This window comes from Phoenix dactylifera, chromosome 12 (assembly GCF_009389715.1).
Source record: "Phoenix dactylifera cultivar Barhee BC4 chromosome 12, palm_55x_up_171113_PBpolish2nd_filt_p, whole genome shotgun sequence".
Classification (NCBI taxonomy): domain Eukaryota; kingdom Viridiplantae; phylum Streptophyta; class Magnoliopsida; order Arecales; family Arecaceae; genus Phoenix; species Phoenix dactylifera.
The window spans coordinates 12,681,152-12,705,383 of NC_052403.1; the positions used below are offsets into that span (position 1 = coordinate 12,681,152).

The 24,232-nt window shown below is 36.9% G+C and overlaps 1 protein-coding gene across 3 annotated transcripts in view; it reads right to left on the reverse strand.

Annotated features, from left to right (window-relative positions):
* Positions 1 to 16,759, reverse strand: part of LOC120103742 (serine/threonine-protein kinase tricornered-like) — a 34,989-nt gene extending 18,230 nt beyond the window's left edge. Inside the window, exons 1-4 of one of the 3 annotated variants that reach the window (XM_039132608.1) lie at positions 16,547 to 16,759; positions 15,591 to 15,879; positions 1,671 to 1,845; positions 52 to 135 (exon numbers count right to left, since the gene is read on the reverse strand). In XM_039132608.1, coding sequence (XP_038988536.1) covers positions 52 to 135; positions 1,671 to 1,845; positions 15,591 to 15,814 — 483 coding nt within the window. In that variant the 5' untranslated portion in view covers positions 15,815 to 15,879; positions 16,547 to 16,759. Of the gene's footprint in view, positions 1 to 51; positions 136 to 1,670; positions 1,846 to 15,590; positions 15,911 to 16,546 lie in introns of all 3 variants that reach the window. The other 2 variants (XM_039132609.1, XM_039132607.1) reach the window with 2 other exon arrangements.
* Positions 16,760 to 24,232: the final 7,473 nt, after the last annotated feature.

Consider the following 24,232-nt stretch of genomic DNA (forward strand, 5'->3'; position numbering starts at 1 on the left):
ACATTATCCACATAACCAATATCTAAAAGAATAGGGAGCTTGTAATGATACCTGGTCTTTATGAAGCATTTCAGATTTTTTTAGTATCTTCATTGCATACACTTGCCTGGTGGTCTTCTCTCTACAAAGCCTCACCTGCATAGTGGCAAATGCATAAACAAAAAGTCAGTAAGTTGAAAAGTTTGTTGAAGCTACTTAACATATAAGCTTGAAAAAAACAAACAAACAAATTCAGTTTTACTTCTTCAGCCTGAAAATTTATATCCTTTTAATTGCATAGACAAATTTCCAGAATCAGTACAAAAGAGAGTCAAAAAATGTCCAGACTGAACCAAAGGATAGTCCACAAGGAGAACTGCACCTTGTGATTCTCTTCTAGGCAGTGTTTGTTTGGAAATAAAGCACGAATGACGCTTGGAATATGCCTTATCAGGTTTATAGAAAAAAGAATAAGGGAGGAAATACCATTCTGGTCAAACATGCCTATTCCAATAGGATAAGGATAGTGTTATACCTGGAATAAGACCCTCTTTTTTTCCCTGCTCTTTTTGCACAGACAAAAATACCCTCAACCCCACAATTATTCCTGCCAGGAATGAAGAATTTCATTCACATATCCATATCCCACTTTTGTTATTGTTCGAATGCCTCTCTCTCTCTCTCTCTCTCTCTCTCTCATGCGCGCACACACAAACAAAAAATCAAACTAGGTCCAACTTATTCCATAAATCAGCTGAGTCAATATTCTCAAAACCAACATAAACCAGCAAATGATTTTATACTTGAAAATAACCAAACAATAAAATAATATCAACAAAAAATTAAACATAATCCTATAAAGCACAAGCAATAATGCTGCTGCAACATGGAATAAAAAATGTAGTACAGTATTCCAAGAACACCAAACTGAAACAATAACACGATTCCATCATAGCAAGCAATGTCCACACATCAGAGTACAAAGACTGACATGTCACTCATGTGTATTCTATGCACAATGTACCAGCTCTATTGAAAATTGAAAGAGAAGAATAAATCAGCATTATGAAAAGAGACAATATGATATTAATGTCAAAGTGAATGAGCAAAACTGATGACTAAGAAAACTAGATAGCTTTGTATAAGAATATATCAAGAAAGCATTTATAATATCATGGCAAATTGTCAAGCAGAAGTCATTACACAAACTCACATAGGACAAATCTAAGGATTTGATCCAAGGTTTTAAATACCAAGGGACAGAGCTGTCCTGGTTTGTCCATGAGTGGGATGCCTAGTGTACCAAAACCTTGGGACAGTAGATGCCCTATTCCATTACTCCACCCATCCCCCACCCCAACCCCCGCCTTCCTGATTCTCAGGGATGGTTAGATTCCATGCCGGCCGACCATATCTAAACCTTGATTTGCTCATTAAAAGTATCAACATAAGAACCCTCATCAGAAGATCAAGCCATCCAGTGGCAGAAAACAACTTAAACAATTTATCAATTTGATAATCCAGCATGAGTTTCAGTACAAGGAAATTGTAAAAGCTTTTGGAGTACTTTTACAAGTCTTCATGACATGCAATATACAGAATGGGTATTATGAAGTCAGACTCGGAACATGTTGCTAAAAGTTCTGTTTAATTACAATGTAAAAAAGAAGAAAACAGGAATGGACACCAACCTCCCCAAATGCACCCCTCCCGATAATTGTCAGCAGTTCAAAATCATCGACTCCCACTTTATACCTTTGAAGGCGCATGTATTCAGTTTCTTTTCTCTCTAAGTTCTTTATGAGGTTGTTTTGCTCCTCTTCAGAAACATCAGCATCAGCAAGCTTCCTCTCCAAGATCTGTCGCCTAACATCAACAATAATTTTAATAGAAACAAAACATAAACAAGGAAGAACAAGGAGGTTTGTACTAAAAAAATAAGCTCACTTTTAAGCAACCCGAAAGGCAGTAATTGAAATATCAATATATTCATTTTAAATGTTATATGTACATTTCATGGTAATATGGCCTGTTCTCCAGAGTAACTCTAAACCAAGCCAATCAATGCAGGTGGGACGTATACAGCAAATTTTAACCTGATCCGCCTCCAGCTTGATCTACCCACTTCTCTCAAGACCTAGAATTTACGGAGGCGGTATCTGGCAATTTAAGATGCTGATCAGCATGACATGAAGGAGAAGGTTAGGCTTGGTAAATATCCTAGACCTAAAACCTAATTAGTCTGTGTTAGAGTCATTTTAGTGCTGGAGAGAACCTGTAAAAGGAGCAGTCATTTCTCTTCCACATAAAACATTTTCTCCTTTTTGATGTCGCTGTTCGTAGACAAGCTTTGCAAAATTTATGAATTTATTGGTCCCCATTCTAAGACAATACTAGTGGGGATTAGCTGGCATCTAACATCATGACATGAAAAATCAAATTCTTATTCCCACTATAAATCCAATCATGGACCCACGCTGTACTCAAGTCGATAGGGTTGTGGATAATAATCCATATGTAATTGGTTTCACATTCTCTGCAAGTGCAAAATTGAGAAATATGCACATCTAAACCGACATTCAACGTAACCAAGGAATATCCTACGAATGATTTCGAGGGAACGACAGCAGTCCAACACTGCTCTCTTTATAGAGATGCTACAGACAAAATTTAATTCTAGATAGATCTAAAGTTCTTTTGTAGCGAAGGATTGTAACAACATTTAATGCATAGGAAACCTGTACGAAATCAGTGATAATGTGTAGAAAGATAATAAATGCAGCATTTCAGCAAACATCATCATGTTATATGCTTGGTTGGTGTTAGGGGGATCAATGCATATTAAAGTATGCAATAATCTAAGGCCCCGTGTGGCAGAGTTGTTGGCAGTAGAGATTTCGGAAGTAGAGCTTTCTGAAGTAGAGCTTTTATAAAAGGTTATTTGCTAGTTGGTAACTACATTTCTAAAGTGCTATGAGACTTTAATATGTGTCTGGTAAACAAATTGATAAAGTACTTTTGGTATGACAAAATGACCATAAAGGGCATTGCATAGTATTATCCAACAGAACATAATAAAACATAATATGTATTAATACATAAATATATAATACAGTATAATATTACTGTAATGTAATATATTATTTTTATAATATAGTAATATAATATTGTATACTATAGCATAATAATGTAACATAATTTGATATTATATAACATAATATATCAATGTAATATACAATGTATAATATAATAACATTATATTTATAGTATAATATATTATTATTATAATATTATATTTATAGTATAATATAATAATAAAGATATAAAAAATTATAATTATTATCATTATATATTATTATTATTTTCTGTAATTATTATATTTTATTATGGATATTTTGGTCAAAAAAAATTAAGAATTCAAAACAGTTTTCCGATTCGGAGAAGCTCCAAAATAGCTTCTTCCAAAAAGAAGTTTTAGCTTTCTGACAAAACTAAAATGATTTTCAATTTTTTTACCAAACATCCTTATTCTATCTAAAATGATGGCCCTCCTGTGGAGTGATTGATTAAAACCCTATTTGATTTTGATGAGATCAAAGCAATTGAGTATATTTCTTGTTTACTAATGAATTCAATTAAGTGTTTCAGTGAAAATCTTGTCTAAGTGTCTCAAGACTTGGTTCATAATTTTTGGATAAGTTAAGAAGACAGCTTGAACCAAAGTCTGAGACTCGAGTCGACTCCAGAGTATCACGAGTCGACTCCAAGCGTATCAAGTTCACTGGCACGGGCTCGAGTCGACTCCAGATCTGTACGAGTCGACTCCGACTGAGAACAGACAGAAGAACAGAAAGCTTCAACTCAGAACCTGTCAACGAGTCGCTCCCAAAGTGCGCGAGTCGACTCCGATGTTCACCGAGTCGACTCGAGGATGGTAAGAGTCGACTCCAAGAGGAACACAAAGAAAAAGTCAGAGAGCAGTTTTCGGGTCTGAGATTCGAGTCGACTCCAGTGAAACGCGAGTCGACTCCGATGGATGGCAAGTCGACTCCAAAGAAGGTGAGAGTCGACTCTCAGAGGAACACAAGAAAAAGTCAGAGAGCAATTTTCGGACTCTGAGATTCGAGTCGACTCCCGCAATATGCGAGTCGACTCCAAGACTCCGCGACCATCAACAGACAGAAGACCAAGTTACTGCCTCTGAGATTCGAGTCGACTCCCAGACAGCTCGAGTCGACTCCAAGACAGCTTCACATCAAAAAGGCAGAAGACCAAGTTTCGGAAACTGAGAGCCGAGTCGACTCCGAGGAAGTTCGAGTCGACTCCAAGACTGGACGAGCCAAAAGACAAAGAATCGGGAGTTCGGGCTCTGAGATTCGAGTCGACTCCCAGGACAGTCGAGTCGACTCGAGTGGATCAAATTCAAAATTGGATCCACGGACTTCAGTGGATGAGCCGACTCCGAAATTGCTAAGTCAGCTCCAGAAGTTGGCGAGTCGACTCCAGGTCAAGACGAGTCGACTCCCAGTTGTGAAGGCAACTTTAATTCAAATCTGGAACAGTTGCCGAGTCGACTCCGGAAAAGCTTGAGTCGACTCCCGCTACAGCCAAGTCGACTCCTGATCGCGCGAGTCGACTCTAACCCACCAACGGACACATTGTCAGGCTGCGCAGAGTGTGCAGAACGGGCAGAAAAAGCTCTCTAACGGCTAGTTTCCGTGGGGGTTGGTTTAAATAGCCACAGAAGACTGTAGCAAGGCAGAGAAGAACCATTCCACTCCAACTAATCAAGCATTCAAGCTCTGCAACGTGTTCTTCAACGAAAAAGAGGAAGATCTGCATTTACTGCATCCACCTACATCTTCCCAGCAATTAAAGCCTTCTCCTCCTGCATTCAAGTCGACTACTCACTCAAGAGGAGACCAGAAGTTTAAGAAGCCATTCCTCTTCTCCAACCTAAAAGCGTTTGAGGCTTCTTAACTTCATTTATTGTTCATATTGTCTTTTATCTGCTTTTGAGAAGCTGTATTTTTCTGTTTCTTCTTTTTATTTACACATTGTATTTGCTTGGTTCAATCGGGGGATTGAATCAAGGGGATTGAGGTTGGTTGGTGAGCCGAGTGTAAAACCAACGTGTGTAAGGGTTCGATTGTGATCCCGAGAAAACAATCGAGGTGGTTCTAGTCGGTGAGCCTGGGAAAACCGACCGAGTTCGTTGTGAGCTCGTAAAACAACAAGTTTGGTTGTGAGCTTGGAAAACAACCGGCTGTAATCCAAGGGGGTTATAGTGAATTCCCAAGTGAGACTTGGGGAGTGGACGTAGGAGCAAGGGTTAGCTCCGAACCACTATAAAACTTGGTGTTTGTGATTGCGTGTCTCTATTCTTCTTCCTTTCATATCACTCACAGCACATAGTAATTAATTAAATAACTTACACTGGTTTTAATTACTTATCCACATCGTTTTAAATACCCAAATTATTTTAAAACCCAATTCACCCCCCCCTCTTGGGTTGTCTATCTGGGCAACAAGTGGTATCAGAGCCTAAACTCTTCCACCCAAGAGTTAAAAGATCAAAATGACAACCCCATTTGGATCTTCCCACATTGAGGGTCAGTCCACCCAAAGACCCCCTTTCTTTAATGGATCCGACTACTCATACTGGAAGGCTAGGATGAGAATATTCATCCAAGCCCAAGACTATAAGATGTGGACCATTGTAGTAAATGGCCCATACATCCCATCCACATATGTAGAGGGTATCACGGTACCCAAATTAGAAAAGGATTGGGATGAACATGACATGAGAAAGGCACAACTAAATTCTAAAGCTATGAATGTGTTTTACTGTGCCTTAGACAGAAATGAATTCAATAGGGTCTCTACTTGCAACTCTGCAAAAGAGATCTGGGATAGACTTGAAGTGACCCATGAGGGCACAAATCAAGTTAAAGAATCCAAAATTAATATATTGGTTCATAAGTATGAACTATTTAAAATGGATTCTAATGAGACAATCACTAGCATGTTCACTAGGTTTACTGACATTATCAATGGCCTAAAAAGCCTTGGCAAGAACTATACTAACAGTGAGTTTGTCAGGAAAATCCTTCGGTGTCTACCAAGGTCGTGGGAAGCTAAAGTGACGGCAATCCAAGAAGCCAAGGACTTGAACAAATTACCACTCGAGGAGCTTCTTGGATCCTTAATGACGCACGAGCTAACCATGAAGCAACACAACGAGGAAGAGTCCTCCCACAAGAAAAAGGTAATAGCTCTGAAATCTACTTCATCTAACAAGGAATTATCTTGCAGTAGCAGCAGTGAAGGAGAAGAACATGAGGAAGATGATGGTGAGGCACTTCTTGTGCGCAAGTTCAAAAAATTCATCAACCACAAGAAGGCTTATCATCAAAGGAGAGGCCCCTCAAATTCCTACCGCAAGGACAAAGGTAAGGAAAGGGAAAATGAGGGGATTGGGTGCTATGAGTGCAAAAAGCCGGGACACATCAGAGCTGAGTGTCCCTTACTAAAGAAGGGCAGCAAGTACAAGAAGAAGAAAGCCCTTGTCACCACCCTATCGGACTCCGACACATCATCTTCATCATCGGATGAAGAACAAGAAGAGAAGGCCAATTTCTGCTTCATGGCCAATGAAAATGAGGTAACTTCCGAAACACAGCTTGATTTTACATTTGATGAACTTTATGATGCTTTTAATGAATTAATGATAGAATATAAGGCAATAAATCTTAAGAATAAAGAACTAAAAATAACTAATCAATCATACCTACATAAATACGATAAATTAGTTAAGGATAAGGATTTAATCACCAAAGAAAATATAGAACTTAAGACAAGCAACCAGCTTTTAACTCAAAAGACTAATACCTTAACTAAAGATAATGAAAAACTAACTAAGGAATTTTCAGAATTTGAAAACCATAAACAAATCTTAAACAAGGATCTAACAAACAAACTAAATGATCTAAAAACAGAAAATCAAACACTAACTAAAGAACTTAACAAATATAAACCCTTAGTTGAAAAATTTACATATAGTTCTGAAAAGTTAAATATGATACTCAATAGTCAACGAGCAGTATTTAATAAAGCGGGTTTAGGATATAAACCAAGAAATAAACAAAAACCTCTTAGTAACTTCTTTGTTAAAGCTGGGAAAACTAAAACTAAGAAAATAACCTGCTTTTGTTGTGGAACTATAGGTCATAAAACAAATGTGTGTAATTTTAGGAAAGGTAAATCAAGAAGGAAAATTAAAAGGGTATGGGTTCCAAAAGGAACCAACTTGACTAACCATGAAGGACCCAAGAAAACTTGGGTACCTAAGTTGACATGATTTGCTTGTGTAGGAGTGTCTTGCAGCCAAGGTCAACAAAAACTGCTGGTATTTGGATAGTGGCTGCTCAAGGCACATGACGGGTGATAAGGATCAATTTTTCACCCTTGAAGCTAAGAAGGGAGGTGCTGTGACTTTTGGAGACAACAACCAAGGTCACATCATTGGTATTGGTAAAGTTCAAATCACCCCTTCAACTTTTATAGATAATGTTAGATATGTTGATGGTCTTAAGCATAACTTGTTAAGCATTAGTCAATTATGTGATAAAGGATATGATGTTATGTTTAAACCATCACTATGCATTATAACAAACCCTAATGACAATAGTTTAGTTTTTAAAGGGATTAGACGTGGAAATGTATATGTTGTTGACCTAGAAGATCTTGCAAAACATAACCAATGTTTAGTTGTTAATGAAACTAAAGATAATGATGCCAGTTGGTTATGGCACCGTAAGTTAGGTCATGCAAGCATGGACACAATAACTAAACTAGTTAAAAGAGATTCCGTGATAGGTTTGCCAAAATTAAAATTTGAAAAAAACAAAATATGTGAAGCATGTCAATTTGGCAAACAATCTAGGAACTCATTTAAATCCATAAAATGTGTCTCTACCTCTAGGCCTCTAGAATTATTACACATGGATCTATTCGGACCAACTAGAACAACAAGCCTAGGTGGAAATAAATATGGTCTAGTTATTGTAGATGATTACTCTAGGTACACATGGGTCATGTTCCTAGCACATAAGGATCAAGCATTTTCTGTTTTTAAGAAGTTCCATAAGGAAGTAACAAATGCTAGAGAGTCTTCAGTCATAGCCATTAGAAGTGACCATGGAACTGAATTCGAAAATCAGTCATTTGAGAAATTTTGTAGTAAAAAGGGGATAACCCATAATTTTTCTGCACCTAGGACACCACAACAAAATGGAGTTGTGGAAAGGAAAAATAGGACTCTAGAGGAAATGGCTAGAACTATGTTATGTGAAAGTAACCTCCCTAAGTACTTTTGGGGAGAAGCCATTAATACTTCTTGCCATATATTAAATAGAGTTTTATTAAGACCCATCATAAAGAAAACACCTTATGAACTTTGGAAAAACAGAAAACCAAAGGTTAATTACTTTCATGTTTTTGGATGTAGGTGTTTTGTTCATAATAATGGGAAAGATAATCTAGGTAAATTTGACTCTAAATCGGATGAAGGAATATTCTTAGGTTACTCTACAACTAGTAAAGCCTATAGAGTCTTTAATAAAAGAACCTTAGTTATAGAAGAATCTATACATGTTGTATTTGATGACTCTAGTGACATCTCCTCTAGTAAGAAAGTTAATTTTGATGATGATGTTGAAATTCTTGAAGAAAAGATAGATGAGATGGCATTACAAGATGATAATCAAAAGTTGAGTGAAGGAGCATCATCAAGCCAAGAGGCTATTGTGGATCATGGGCTAACTAAAGCTTGGAGGTATGCTCACGGGCATCCTAAGGAACTAATTCTAGATGATCCATCTCAACCGGTTAGGACTAGAGCATCCCTTAGAAATTTAAATAACCATCTAGCTTTTGTCTCACACTTTGAGCCCAAACACATAGAAGAGGCCGAAAATGATGTAAATTGGATAAATGCAATGCAAGAAGAATTAAACCAATTTACTAGAAACAAGGTATGGAATCTAATAGAGAGACCTTCTGAATATCCTATTATAGGCACGAAATGGATTTATAAAAATAAACTTGATGAAAATGGAATTGTTATAAGGAATAAGGCTAGACTAGTAGCAAAGGGTTATAATCAAGAAGAAGGTATAGATTTTGATGAAACCTTTGCTCCTGTAGCTAGACTTGAGGCTATTAGACTATTATTAGCATATGCATGCTCTAAGGACTTCAAACTTTTTCAAATGGATGTAAAAAGTGCATTTTTAAATGGGTATATTAATGAGGAGGTATATGTAGAACAACCTCCTGGTTTTGAAAATCATCAATACCCTAATCATGTATATAAACTGAACAAAGCACTTTATGGTTTAAAACAAGCACCTAGAGCATGGTATGAGAGACTTAGCAAATTCCTATTAGAACATGAATTCTCTAGGGGAAATGTAGATACAACCCTATTTCTGAAAAAGCAAAACAAAGATATGTTATTAGTACAGATTTATGTTGATGATATCATTTTCGGTGCTACTAACAATCGCCTCTGCGAAGAATTTGCTGATTTGATGCAGAGTGAGTTTGAGATGAGCATGATGGGAGAGCTGAACTACTTCCTCGGGCTTCAAATCAAACAGTCTGAAGGAGGCATCTTCATCAATCAAGCCAAGTATATCAAGGAGATGCTCAAGAAGTTTGATATGGAGGGAAACAAGTCAATCAGCACCCCCATGAGCTCATCATGCAAATTAGATCAAGATGAATCAGGTAAATCTGTAGATCAAAAACTTTATAGAGGTATGATAGGATCCTTATTGTATCTTACTGCAAGTAGACCTGATATTATGTTTAGTGTTTGCATGTGTGCTAGATATCAGGCTAATCCTAAAGAATCACATCTAGCTGCAGTTAAGAGAATTTTTAAATACTTAATAGGAACTAAGAACATAGGGCTATGGTACTTTAAAGAATCTAGCCTAAACTTAATAGGATACACAGATTCAGACTTCGCTGGATGTAAGCTTGATAGAAAAAGTACCAGTGGGTCGTGTCAATTTCTAGGAGAAAATCTTATCTCATGGTTTAGCAAGAAACAAAACTCGGTTGCATTATCTACTGCTGAAGCTGAATATGTTGCAGCCGGGAGTTGTTGTGCTCAAATCTTGTGGATTAAACAACAATTAGAAGATTATGGCATTAAACAAGATAAAATTCCCATTAATTGTGATAATACAAGTGCCATTAATCTAACTAAAAATCCAATTCAACATTCAAGAACTAAACACATTGAGATAAGACATCACTTCATAAGAGATCATGTATTGAATGGTGATGTGACACTCCAATTTGTTTGTACTGATAATCAATTAGCAGACATTTTTACAAAACCCCTAAGTGAAGAGAGGTTTAGTGTGCTTAGGAGGGGATTAGGAGTGATTGATCCATCCTAGTGGTGGTTTCCACTAGATTCATTGATTTTGATGACTAGATTGTGGTTAAAATAGAGTTTCTTTTCAATAATCATCAAATTAGATCATACTTTAGTGTTTTTCCCTCATTTGGCACGATTATAGCATGATTTTTAGGTGCGTGCCAAGGTTAGAGACGACTCAAGTAAGTTTCAGAGTCGGCTCCTAAGGGGGAGTCGACTCGCGCATTTGCGGGAGTCGACTCGCAAAGATGGCAGCAGAGGGGGAGTCGACTCGCATATAGTCGGGAGTCGACTCGAAGTCTACAGGCGCATAAGGAGAGTCGACTCGCGCATATTCTGGAGTCGACTCGAGGTCGAGTCGACTCGCGACTCAGTGGAGTCGACTCGCAGTCGGGATCCGACTTTTTAACCCTAGATTTGTCGTTTCGAAAACACTTTTCTCTCAAGCCGCCACTGTTCAAAAGCCCTAGAGCCGACTCCTAGGTCGTCCCCGATCGTCTCCAACCCCTTTTCCGTCGATCTTTCACCGGTTCTTAGGTTTTTCATCCCTTCCTAGGTCGCCCCCGATCGGTCCCAAGCCTCCTCCGTCGACCTTTCTCCGTCCTTTAGGTTTTTCATTCCGTCTAGGTCTTAATGCCGCGTAAGACCGTTGTCCGGAAGAGGTCCCGACCCGAGGCCGGTCCCGAGCGGCGCTCCAAGGCGCGGCACGATCCCGCGAGGCAACCACCTCCGGCTCGTTCCCCGCCTAGGGCGGTTCCCGCGAGGCCATTGGCCGGGAAGGCCGTCACCACCAGGAGATATGTCGATTTCGACTATCTCTCCCGAGAAGGGTTCACCATAGGTGATAGGCTTAGGGCACAGGGATTAGAGTACTTCCTCACTTTAGATCTCCCCACTTACCCTGGCCTTGTTAGAGAGTTCTATGGTACCGTCCATCGGGAAGATGGGGGTATCGAGGGCACAGTAGCCGGTGTCCCTCTGTTTGTTACGGAGGATCTTATTGCCCACATCCTCCACCTTCCATTAGTAGGGGTGGCTCCCACACACCCTGAGGACAGGGTTGAGGCCCTTACGGCCGTTCTAGGGCATCCACCCCAGTCACCTCTAGACGAGGTTTCTGCTAGCTCACTTCCGATTGAGGTGAGAATCCTTTTAAGTATACTATCTAGGTCCATCTTCCCTAAGACAGGGAGATTTGATTTTGTAAATGAGAGAGACCTAGCTCTTATGTTTTATATTCTTCAGGACACCCCGATCAACTTCCCCAAACTCATCTATAGGTATATGTGTGAGCCCTTAGATAGACCTAGGCTCACCCTCCCATACGGCATGATATTCACCCTTCTGTTTAGGGAGTACGAGATTCCCATTCCTGAGGGGGAGCCCTTTCGCGCATTGCGATGGACTGATCGCATGCGTGCAGGGACCCTACACAGGATGGGGTTTCGGAAGAGAGAGGGGATCTGGGTTAGGAAGTCGTCCCTCACCTCACAGACCACCAGACCTTCCCCCAGTCCTGAGCCCGATTCAGACTACCCAGACCTTCCAGACCATCCAGATCTTCCATCCACTCCTGCTCCTACCACCTCCGCCGGACCCTCCTCCTCAGCTCCACCCACTCAGCCTATGGAGGTCCGGATCTCGTCTGAGCAGCTCCGGGAGCTGCGGCAGGAGATAGTCCGAGATCTGCTCCAGGAGCTCCGGGGTGCGGTGCCTACTCCCTCTCCTGCGCCCACATCTTCCGCATTGGTCCCTTCCCTGACAGCCGTGACAGACATGACGGCTGAGGTGCGGCAAGAGATATACAACATGAGGACCTTGATACAGGCCCAGTTCCACAGCATGAGTGAGGTCACGAGCACCACTCGACAGATGCGGGATGACATTGGCCGTGACATGTCCACCACCACCGCAGGGGCCGAGCGCTTGTCGAATGTGCTCATCGACAAGCTGGACGGACTGCAGAAGTCAGTACTCGAGCTGGATACGACACAGAGCAGGGCCATCCAGGCCATCATTCGCCAGCTAGAGAACGTGACCAATGCGGTCCAATCACTCGTGGAGCGCATGCCTCGAGGAGATACATCCTCGAGAGGAGGAGCTACATCCTCGAGAGGAGGAGTCACATCCTCGAGAGGAGGAGATACATCCTCGAGAGGAGGACCTACATCCTCGAGGAGACCGTAGCTACTTTTTGTATTTTGCTTTGACATGTATTGCTTTACGTTACTTATTGTATTCTGAAATGTACTTACATACAAATTAATACAATGAGTAGCCGCATTTTTCTTCAATAATGTGCCTTTTGATCTATGTTTGATTGTGTGTTCTGTTTACCTTCTTTTTGATATGATGACAAAAAGGGGGAGAAATATGTAAAAATATGTAAAAGGAAGAAAAATATGCATAAAATATGTAAAAGGAATCAATGGAAATCAATAAAAAGATAAACTCTTAAAACACACAAATTTGTTCTAAGTGGATTCGGTACCCCGAGGCTCATTATCTCTCTTTTGGGGCTCCTAATGGAGTAATCTCCAGAATCTATTCAAGGGATATTCGGAGATTAGCTGAATCCTACTCAAGAACAAATTGACAAATTTTCCCTCTAAAAACCAAAATTTCAGTTCAAAAACTTCAAAGCATTAAAAAGGAAATTCAAAGAATCAAAACAAAGTAGAATGCATATCTTGAGGGGGAGAATCTGAATTTTAATCAAGCAAAATCATTAATGACATATAAGCCAAACAATTGATTGTATAATATGAAGGCTTATATAATTCCAAATGAAAGGGGGAGCTTTAACTCCGAAATTTATTGTTTCACTCCTTTCAAGCTTGGATAAATTGAATTACCAGACATTTGAATTCATTTATGGATTTTATTTCATTGTTTATTGTGCAATTCACTTTACATATACTCAGTGTTTTGTCATCATCAAAAAGGGGGAGATTGTGGAGTGATTGATTAAAACCCTATTTGATTTTGATGAGATCAAAGCAATTGAGTATATTTCTTGTTTACTAATGAATTCAATTAAGTGTTTCAGTGAAAATCTTGTCTAAGTGTCTCAAGACTTGGTTCATAATTTTTGGATAAGTTAAGAAGACAGCTTGAACCAAAGTCTGAGACTCGAGTCGACTCCAGAGTATCACGAGTCGACTCCAAGCGTATCAAGTTCACTGGCACGGGCTCGAGTCGACTCCAGATCTGTACGAGCCGACTCCGACTGAGAACAGACAGAAGAACAGAAAGCTTCAACTCAGAACCTGTCAACGAGTCGACTCCCAAAGTGCGCGAGTCGACTCCGATGTTCACCGAGTCGACTCGAGGATAGTAAGAGTCAACTCCAAGAGGAACACAAAGAAAAAGTCAGAGAGCAGTTTTCGGGTCTGAGATTCGAGTCGACTCCAGTGAAACGCGAGTCGACTCCGATGGATGGCAAGTCGACTCCAAAGAAGGTGAGAGTCGACTCTCAGAGGAACACAAGAAAAAGTCAGAGAGCAATTTTCGGACTCTGAGATTCGAGTCGACTCCCGCAATATGCGAGTCGACTCCAAGACTCCGCGACCATCAACAGACAGAAGACCAAGTTACTGCCTCTGAGATTCGAGTCGACTCCCAGACAGCTCGAGTCGACTCCAAGACAGCTTCACATCAAAAAGGCAGAAGACCAAGTTTCGGAAACTGAGAGCCGAGTCGACTCCGAGGAAGTTCGAGTCGACTCCAAGACTGGACGAGCCAAAAGACAGAGAATCGGGAGTTCGGGCTCTGAGATTCGAGTCGACTCCCAGGACAGTCGAGTCGACTCGAGTGGATCAAATTCAAAATTGGATCCACGGACTTCAGTGGATGAGCCGACTCCGAAATTGCTAAGTCAGCTCCAGAAGTTGGCGAGTCGACTCCAGGTCAAGACGAGTCGACTCCCAGTCGTGAAGGCAACTTTAATTCAAATCTGGAACAGTTGCCGAGTCGACTCCGGAAAAGCTTGAGTCGACTCCCGCTACAGCCGAGTCGACTCCTGATCGCGCGAGTCGACTCTAACCCACCAACGGACACATTGTCAGGCTGCGCAGAGTGTGCAGAACGGGCAGAAAAAGCTCTCTAACGGCTAGTTTCCGTGGGGGTTGGTTTAAATAGCCACAGAAGACTGTAGCAAGGTAGAGAAGAACCATTCCACTCCAACTAATCAAGCATTCAAGCTCTGCAACGTGTTCTTCAACGAAAAAGAGGAAGATCTGCATTTACTGCATCCACCTACATCTTCCCAGCAATTAAAGCCTTCTCCTCCTGCATTCAAGTCGACTACTCACTCAAGAGGAGACCAGAAGTTTAAGAAGCCATTCCTCTTCTCCAACCTAAAAGCGTTTGAGGCTTCTTAACTTCATTTATTGTTCATATTGTCTTTTATCTGCTTTTGAGAAGCTGTATTTTTCTGTTTCTTCTTTTTATTTACACATTGTATTTGCTTGGTTCAATCGGAGGATTGAATCAAGGAGATTGAGGTTGGTTGGTGAGCCGAGTGTAAAACCAACGTGTGTAAGGGTTCGATTGTGATCCCGAGAAAACAATCGGGGTGGTTCTAGTCGGTGAGCCTGGAAAAACCGACCGAGTTCGTTGTGAGCTCGTAAAACAACAAGTTTGGTTGTGAGCTTGGAAAACAACCGGCTGTAATCCAAGGGGGTTATAGTGAATTCCCAAGTGAGACTTGGAGAGTGGACGTAGGAGCAAGGGTTAGCTCCGAACCACTATAAAACTTGGTGTTTGTGATTGCGTGTCTCTATTCTTCTTCCTTTCATATCACTCACAGCACATAGTAATTAATTAAATAACTTACACTAGTTTTAATTACTTATCCACATCGTTTTAAATACCCAAATTATTTTAAAACCCAATTAACCCCCCCCCCTCTTGGGTTGTCTATCTGGGCAACACCTCCCAAAGCTCTGCCAAATAAGGCCTAACACATAATGTTCCAATCATATATAGTGATCCATCTAGTCGACACCTCACAGTAGGTTAGTTTATTTACTATCACTTGATGGGTAGTTCAAATTTACTTCTCAGACTGCTCTCAACCTTTCCAATTTAGTAATTGTTGAACTATTGTTGCCAAGAACACATTTTGAAAGCAAAATAAAAATAGAATATTTACCTCTCCTTCCGTCCTTGCAAGCTCTTCATCTGGGTCCTGTAATGGTTTTCGATGTACTGCTTTGCAGCAGCAACCTTCTGCTGAGTGGCGTTTGAAGGTGCATCATCAATTTGAGGTTTCTGCCCATTTTTCCTATCATCTGTCTCCTTATTTTTCATGGGCCGAAACTTCAGCTTATCCCCTTGTTTTTGGAATTTCTGCAACCAGCTCCTTATCCGATCCATCTCAATCACAACATCAACATCTATCTTTCTTGGGCTACAGTGAACACTTGATTTGCCTTATCACACTACAAACAGCACTTCAAACTGAATAAAAAACTGACAAAAGTAAAATTAAGATTAAGAAGTAAATAAAAGTAAATATAGATTAAAAAAGTTGACAACCACATAAATGGATAGGGAAAACTAAACGTATAAACAGAATTAAGTCATAAAGCGTCCGAACTTTGATATCAAAATTTTCTGGAAATTTTTATATTATAGACCGACACCAAACAAAAAGAAAATCTCAGAGAATATGAATCAAAAAAATACAAGGAAAGAAAAAGAAAGAAGTTAACCCATATCTGAGCATATGAAGATTGAATCCATTGCGAATGAAAAAGAAGAAAAACTCAATCTTGCAATAGAATTGGACGCTAGAATTAATAACCGACCATAGAAACTACATTATCACATAATCATGAATTCAGAAAACAGTTCAAAAGATGCTCCAACTTCACCATAAACACAAACCCCAAACAACAATCTTTACCTAAAATCCCAAATCTGCACCGAATTACGCACTCCTCGATAAAATGCAATAAAAACCCAAGTTTATCCCACTCCACAATTCTTAATCCAATTAAACCCCAGCAAGCAGAAGAAATCCAAGCACCAGTACGGGAAAAACCCCATCCCGCCACCGAATTCGTCCGCTAATATCTCGAAATGGATAGTGGAAGCGAATCTCACCTCGATCAAGAATCAAATCGCCGAAAAATCCGGTAAGCCAACCGTCGCTCTAACCTTCCGCTACTGAAATTTTAAGCGCCCTCTTCCAACATTCCCGTAAGAAATAATACAATTAAACGCGAAACGCCAGTAATTTATTTTTTTAAATTACCCAGCGAATCCACAATTCCAATGCTTATGTGGTGAGCTAGGCTACCCAATTATTTCTTGTATGTATGAACACTGCTAAGTAAAACTTTTATGTTGGACCAAGTCCACATATCAGTCCAACTGTTTCCCTCCTGTTTCTTTTTTATCTATTTTTGTGTGTGCTAGTTTGTCGTTAGATTGCTCCGCTACCGAGCTAGTCGATCTGATCCTGTCAATAATTTTTCCACCGCTGATAGAAATTAGTTAAGTTAGATTTTTTTTTTCTGTACTACAGCACTGTATACCAGCCTAGTACATAAGCAATGGTCAAAGATCTCAGCTAATTAGCCTATTTATTTAATTTTAGATAATTTTAATAAATGATCCATTTTCTATCTTTCTATTTTTTTAAAAAAAATTAATTTTTTTAGAATTTTTTGCTGATACATTTTGATTGTATGTTTGAGAGAACTTTATATATATATATATATATATAGTGAATGCACATATTTTTATATGAGTGTTTTTGCCTTTGATGTCAGTTAAATTTATTTAATGAGCACGCAAGATGGTATATACATGAAGCAAGGGATAAAGCATCTAAAATTTTTAAAATTAAATTATTTCAGCAAATATTCGCCCATCCTTCATGGTGCCCCCTTTTCCATCCTAGGATCACTTGAGAGCTTGGCTAATCAAAGTAGAGAATGGCCTGCTAAGCTTTATTGGGCAAGACTTAGAGATATGTATATGAGCATGCCACCGGCGTTGGGTTAGTATAAAGATATAAATCGAACGAAGGATAAAAAGTAGCATAGGTTCAGATGCTTGGACTTTCAAGGATCACTTTCACCACTATTATACTAGTGTTCGAAGGAGATAGAAATAGATAAAAGTGTAGTGTTGGGCTACGATATGGTTGTTTCATTAGGCTACGGTAGAAAAATAAGTTACACTTACTCGCAGGATAAATGATTAGGGTAAATATAAAAATAAACCGATGGAATTGATTATTGAAGGGTCCATATAGACTATAATTTCACTTATTTATACTAATACATAATAACCGCTCTTAAATCTAATAACTATTTACTCTGATAGTTGCTTCTCATGTCTGATGTCCATCTTTGATGCCTCTGGTAACTGTCGCTATCCGTCTTTCCGCTATACATAAATATGAACATTCTACAACTGTCAAGCTAATAGTCTTGCCTTATCATCCTTTAACTTATTTTGACATAGTTTGTATTGGCTGTCTTCGTTCATTTGAACTACAAAATAGTTTTCCATCCTTAGGGATCTAAGATTGGTAAATTTGCCTCAGTTTTCTATCAAACTGACTCAAGATTTTATCATTCAGCTTAGTTTTTCATCTTATGGTTGAATTCTATCTATTCGGCTTGGATCTCTATCCATGTGTAAGTTCACAGTTGAATTCTATCTAAACTTTGCAAGAGTTACACGATTCTTATTTATTTTGATTTGATCAACTTGATCTACATAGCATTTGCTTCTGATCGCCAGCTAAATTGTTTAGATATGGTGTAAACACCGAGTAAAAAAAAAGAGTAAAATTAAAAAAAAAAATTCTTTGACCTTGAATCTTATAGTAGCCTACTTGGCTACAACCTAATTTATGAATTATGTATAGATTAGGTTAAAAACTTTGCTATTGTTCGAAGATATTGGGGATGCATCTTTTGTACGAAAGAATGATTCACCTTCTTTTACATGAATCCACCATATAATTACCCACCACATAGACCTCAAAATGCTCCAAATGGTGATTCGTGTTGTTGACCCCCAAATGAATTTTGATGAATACAAAACACTAGAGTATAATTCCATTTATCTTAACAATTTATTTGGGAATTTCAGGTGATTAATTAATAATATTGTTAAGAAATGTCTAGGCAAGTTCCCATAATTTTTTAAGGATTTATTGAAGAATTTTTGAGTTGAAGAAAATAGATCAGAGACAGCCGAGACGTCTCCGGGTTGTCTCAGAGACGTCTCTGGCACAAACAGGAAGAACTGGCACATCTGGAGACGTCCCCGGCACCTGGCGAGGCGTCTCGCAGGGTCGGAGTCGACTCTCTCAGTAGCGGAGTCGACTCTCTCAGAGGCGGCAGAAAGGCCGAATTCAAATGGTGATTCGTGTGAAGGAAGGTTACCTAAACCACTATTGGAAGTGGTCATCTAAAATATAATGACACAGAAGCATGTAGGCGTGATCGCTCACATTTTCATCACTTCCACTTCCCTTCTTTGTATTCGGTCTCTGGGTAAACTCACCCCTCCACACTTGTTTCTTTTGAAAAATGTCAAAATGAAAAATATAGAAGTATAGAAAGAAATCCATCTATCAATTAACAATTTTATGACAATACATCACTTACCAATTCTCTTGGATAGATCATGCATTAATCAATAGTAATCACAATTAGATCCATCCACGTGATGGTGGACACACCCCTCTTTCCTCTTTCCTTTTTCTTTAAAATAATAAGAAAAATGTTTAGTCCTTCCCAAATCATTCATGGTAGTTAAATGATTGGAATCACATGCTATATTTAAGGGAGAAAAAAAAAACATCACAAACCTCAGAAAGATGAGCATTGGAATCCTTTTATGTTGAATTGTTAAAGGATTGATAGTTAGTTTAGCATTGCTATTAGTAAATGAAGTGAGGCTTCACCCTTATTGCAAGCAGATCATATGCTACTGATTGACTATGGCCTATTTGTAATGGGTCCATGTACCCTTTTTATATCATTACATGATATATAGCATAGACTTGTGTTTTGGTGCTTACCCTAATGGTAAGCCACATTGGCTTAGCAATACAAGGATCTAGATTTGAGTCTTACATGGTATATGTTCAAGTCTTTGAGCCTTGTGTATCATAGTATGGATGGATCTCCCTCCCTTTCTCACAAAAAGATATATCGCATATTTTTAAAAATTAAGTAAATATAATAAATATTATTTTCAAGATTCAAACCCAAAAATATTTATAAGAAAATATTACCAAATTTCTAACAATATTCCTTAATAAATTATTTAATTAATGATATTTTTTCATTCAAACCATTTATTGCCTGCCTATCAATATGGGCTATTTCAAATATTAAATATATTTACATTAGTTAATAGATATTTTTAAATTAATTATATATTCATATATATATATATATATTTATTATTATAAATAAATTTTAGAATACTTTTAGTATATTAATAAATATATTATTAATAATAAATAATATATAATTCATATATCTATGAAATTTAGTATTTTGATTAATACATTTATTAGTATATTATAATTAATATTAATTATTCATAAAAAATTTCAATACATATATATAATATTAATTATATATTCTAAATCAATATGACATTAATTAAAATATGATATTTAATAATAAATGCATACTATTTTTCATATTTATTTAATAAATATTAATATAATATATTAGTATATTTATAATTATAATATTCTATTAGTGGCATTTTTGTGAATAAATGATAATTTTAGATTACCTCTACTTGATAATTTAACATAGAAAACGAGATACCAAACTTCTAGTAGTATTTATTTAACCTTCTTTATAGGCCTATTTGTTTGGGAGTAACCTGACATGAAAAAATAAATTCTATATTAGATTACCATATTTGGTATAATAAATAAATAAACAATATGGTAAAATAAATGATGGATCTCATATCTATTTTTTTAAGAGAGAAAATAAAATGAATATCACCAAGAGATGGTATTTATTTTTCCACACTTAATTACTAAATAAGTGTAATCTAAAATTATTATTTCTTGATAAAAATATCCTCACTTATATTATACTAATTTAAATTGATTATATTAAATAATTAATATCAATTTTATTAATATATTATATTACTATTATATTAGTATATTATAATTATATTAATAATATTTGTAAATAGTATATTTAATATATTTATTAATAAATATTAATTATCAATAAATAATAAATATTTATTGATTATCAATAAATAATAAATATTTATTGATTATCAATAAATATGACATAAAATTTATTAATAATTAATATATTTATTTATACACCAAAATTTTTGTTATGTCATGTAAATATATTTTAATATTCAAAATAGCCAATATTGATAGTATTTATATAAGTAGGCCATAAGTGGCCAACAAATGGACTGAACAAAATATTATTGCTTGAATTATTTATTTAAGAGCATTATTAAAAATTTAGTTATATTTTTATATAAGATTATCTCCAACCAAATATAGTAATCTTTTTCCATTTTTATTTTCTAATGTAATTTTTCCTCCAATCAAATATGATAAAATTTACATTTTTCTATAATCATTTTTTAAGATAAATGATTTTTAGAAATCATCAGATTACCCCATAATCTAACATATACCCAAATCACATAAACCCTATCAATAAAATAGGTGTGGGATTCACCATTTATTTTACCATCTCTCTCATCTTCTTTTCATACCAAATATGGTAATCTGACATAGAATTCTTTTCTCATACCAAATTACCTCCAACCAAATGAATCCTAAGAAATCAAGTAGTCCTACAAATACCTCCAAAGGTTCTTTTTTTTTTATAAACTTAACAATTCATTGCTGAAATCAAAAATATAGACTTGGATAACTATAAGAATCATTTGCATTGCAGGAAGAGAAGGAGAAAACTATGAACAATAGAAAAATAGAGAAATGTCTTATGTTTGATTGGAGTTTTTAAAGAAGAGAGATAAAAAAGTAACATTTCTATGGAAATAAGATTTTCACATTTTATGAAAAAAATCATGCGGGATATGAAAAAGTGACTTTCTCACAAGTTGGGATTTGGGGCATTTTTTTCCAAAAATATTTTTAAGCTTTTAAATAGAATAGTAAAGGGTATATCAGGTATTCGACATAATTTTTCTAGAAAAATAGATGCTTAATTAAACATAAGCCACTCTCGAATTATCACTTTTCTATGATCAACCAAGCATGCAAAATTTACTTTTCGAGGCATCATATTCCCAAGCATCACATTTCCAAGAAAAGTATTTCAGTAATGAAAAAAATTTCTATAATAACCTAATTCTTTTTGTGGGCTGACTCGAAGAGGCCAAGCCCCAACCAATCGCACGTCTAGCTCAGCCATGAGCTTGTGGGCCGGTCCAAAGAGGCCCGACCCAGGCGTTGGGTTCAGAGTGTGATAGAAGTAGTATTAGAGCTTAGGTTTAAGAGTATTGAGAATTATGAAAAAATTAGAATCAGAACATAGGTTTAAGATTACTGGGGATTGTGACAAAAATGTATCATAGCTTAAGGTTATGATCACTCAGGATATAACAAAAGTAGCAGAAATAAATTCAATGCTTAGGTGTAAGGTCACTAGGCATTGTGATAAAATGTATGTATTGGATTTGGTATACGATGAATACAGAAGGACTGGATGATTTGTCTTTAATTATGATAAGAGAGGTTTGATCTATGGTAAGTATAGGAAGGTTAACCATGGTATACCGTATTAAGTATGTTATTCCATGCTATGTTTATTTGTTCATATATTGTTTAAATGACTTGAAAGTTCAAACTTGATATGGGTGTAGATATGATACCACTTTTAACTTTGCTACTAATTATTAAAGTAGAATTTGTGCATGGATCTTTCATAGTATTGGAGTGAGCTAAGAAAGATTGTTCATAATATTAGAAAAAGAATGTTCTTTGATGTTAAATCTATATATGGAATATATTTGGAATTGAAAGTTTCAAACACTACAAGTCGGTGTATTTCTATTGGAGGATTTAATTTTATATTTAAGGCCATAGAGTAGGCATATTGGTGGAAAATTCAAGTTATTTAAATTTTTATGTTAGGATTGGGCTACTAGATTTTTCTTATAATTGTTGGAGACTATTAGATGGGTTAATTTAAACTCAAGTCTAGGTTTATGATTTAAGCAAAAATCTTTTGTCATTGTTGATAAAGCCACTAGTAAAATGTTATATTGAGTAGAGATGCTTACATGAGTTATCACATATAGTATTGCTGATAGATATTAGAAATCTTGGTGAAGAAAATTTTGGAGGTTAATAGAGTTAATTCTACTCATAATGATATTTGCTCAGATACTCCTAACCCATTAAATTTGGAGTAAATCCTTTTGAAAGAAAAATCAATCTAGATTGTCTAATCAAATTGCTAAGGAATTCAAGGTTAACCCACTTTAAATTAAACCTAGATATTTTAGATTTTAAAAAGGTTGTGGAGATCATGCAGTGACCATAAACTTGACTAATGACTGAGGGTTGGTCATGGTTAGTAGTACACTCTACATAAATTAAGGATAAAGAGATTTAGAGTTTCTGCTCTAGTTCTACTATTTGAAATTTGGATTTTCTTCATCCTAGTGCAAAGAGATATTTTGATCATAAATTATTTAGCAGCCTTAGAATATTTGATGAGTTAGATTAGAGTGCTAGCGAAAGTGTGGTGGTTTACGTTATTTTGAAACTAATTAGAAATATTAATTCTTTGATATAAAAGGTATTATGATAGAAGACCTGAGTTAGGAAAGGAGAATATCGTGATTCTTTGGCTACTAAAGGTAGCTATGCAATTTTCACTAATAGGTTCTTTTATTGTTGACAACTCTTGAGAGAATTTTTTAGTCAGCTCAAAACTTAGCGTTAATGGATTGATGGATCTATGGTTAAGCTTAGGCCTGAAATGTTTTAACATAGATCTTCGTTTTCTAACTCTAATATGGTTATTTTATCAATTTGAAGAGGTTTGAGGTTTTCTAGAATAAAAATTTAATTATTAAATCATGGGTGAAGTTAAGAGAAGAAAGAGGATTATAGATTATGAAGAGCATTTGATGCTAAAGCTTTCTCCTATTTCTATTAAGCCAATTATGATTCTTGTGTGGAACTATTTAAGAGCAATTAATTTTTTGGGCAAAGAATTATGGCATTTAAATCTAAGGTTGCGAGGTTGACATTCTTTTGAAAGAGATCAAAAGAACCTGCTATGTATTGTAGATGGAAAGGATCAAGTTTTAAGATGCCATGACTTTGTATGTCATAATTCATTATGTCAAAATCTTGTGAGTAGGCACTCCGAGAGGGAGACTATTTGAGAGCTCAAGGATGACATAATGGTTGAGTACTTTCAAAATTAAGTCTCAAATAAGTTAATTTCGAAAAAAAAATTATTTTAGAGGGGGAGAATGTAATAACCTAGTTTTTTTGGGCTTGTGGGCTGGCCTGAAGAGGCCAGACCTAGCCCAACCGTGCACAGTGGCACGATCTGGATGGAGGAGAGACTCTGATGGGAGTTTTCTTCCTCCCTCGATTTTGACAAAGTCGGAGACTCTTCGAGAGCAATCCGAGTTTGACTAAAACTCTAGGATCTTGTCTATTTAACTCCATTCCTCCTCCTTTGATTTTCACCACTAGAATCGCCGAGAATTGCCGCTAATTTTGAGTTTTGTTTTCAAGTTTTTCCCTTGATTCTTCACTAGGAA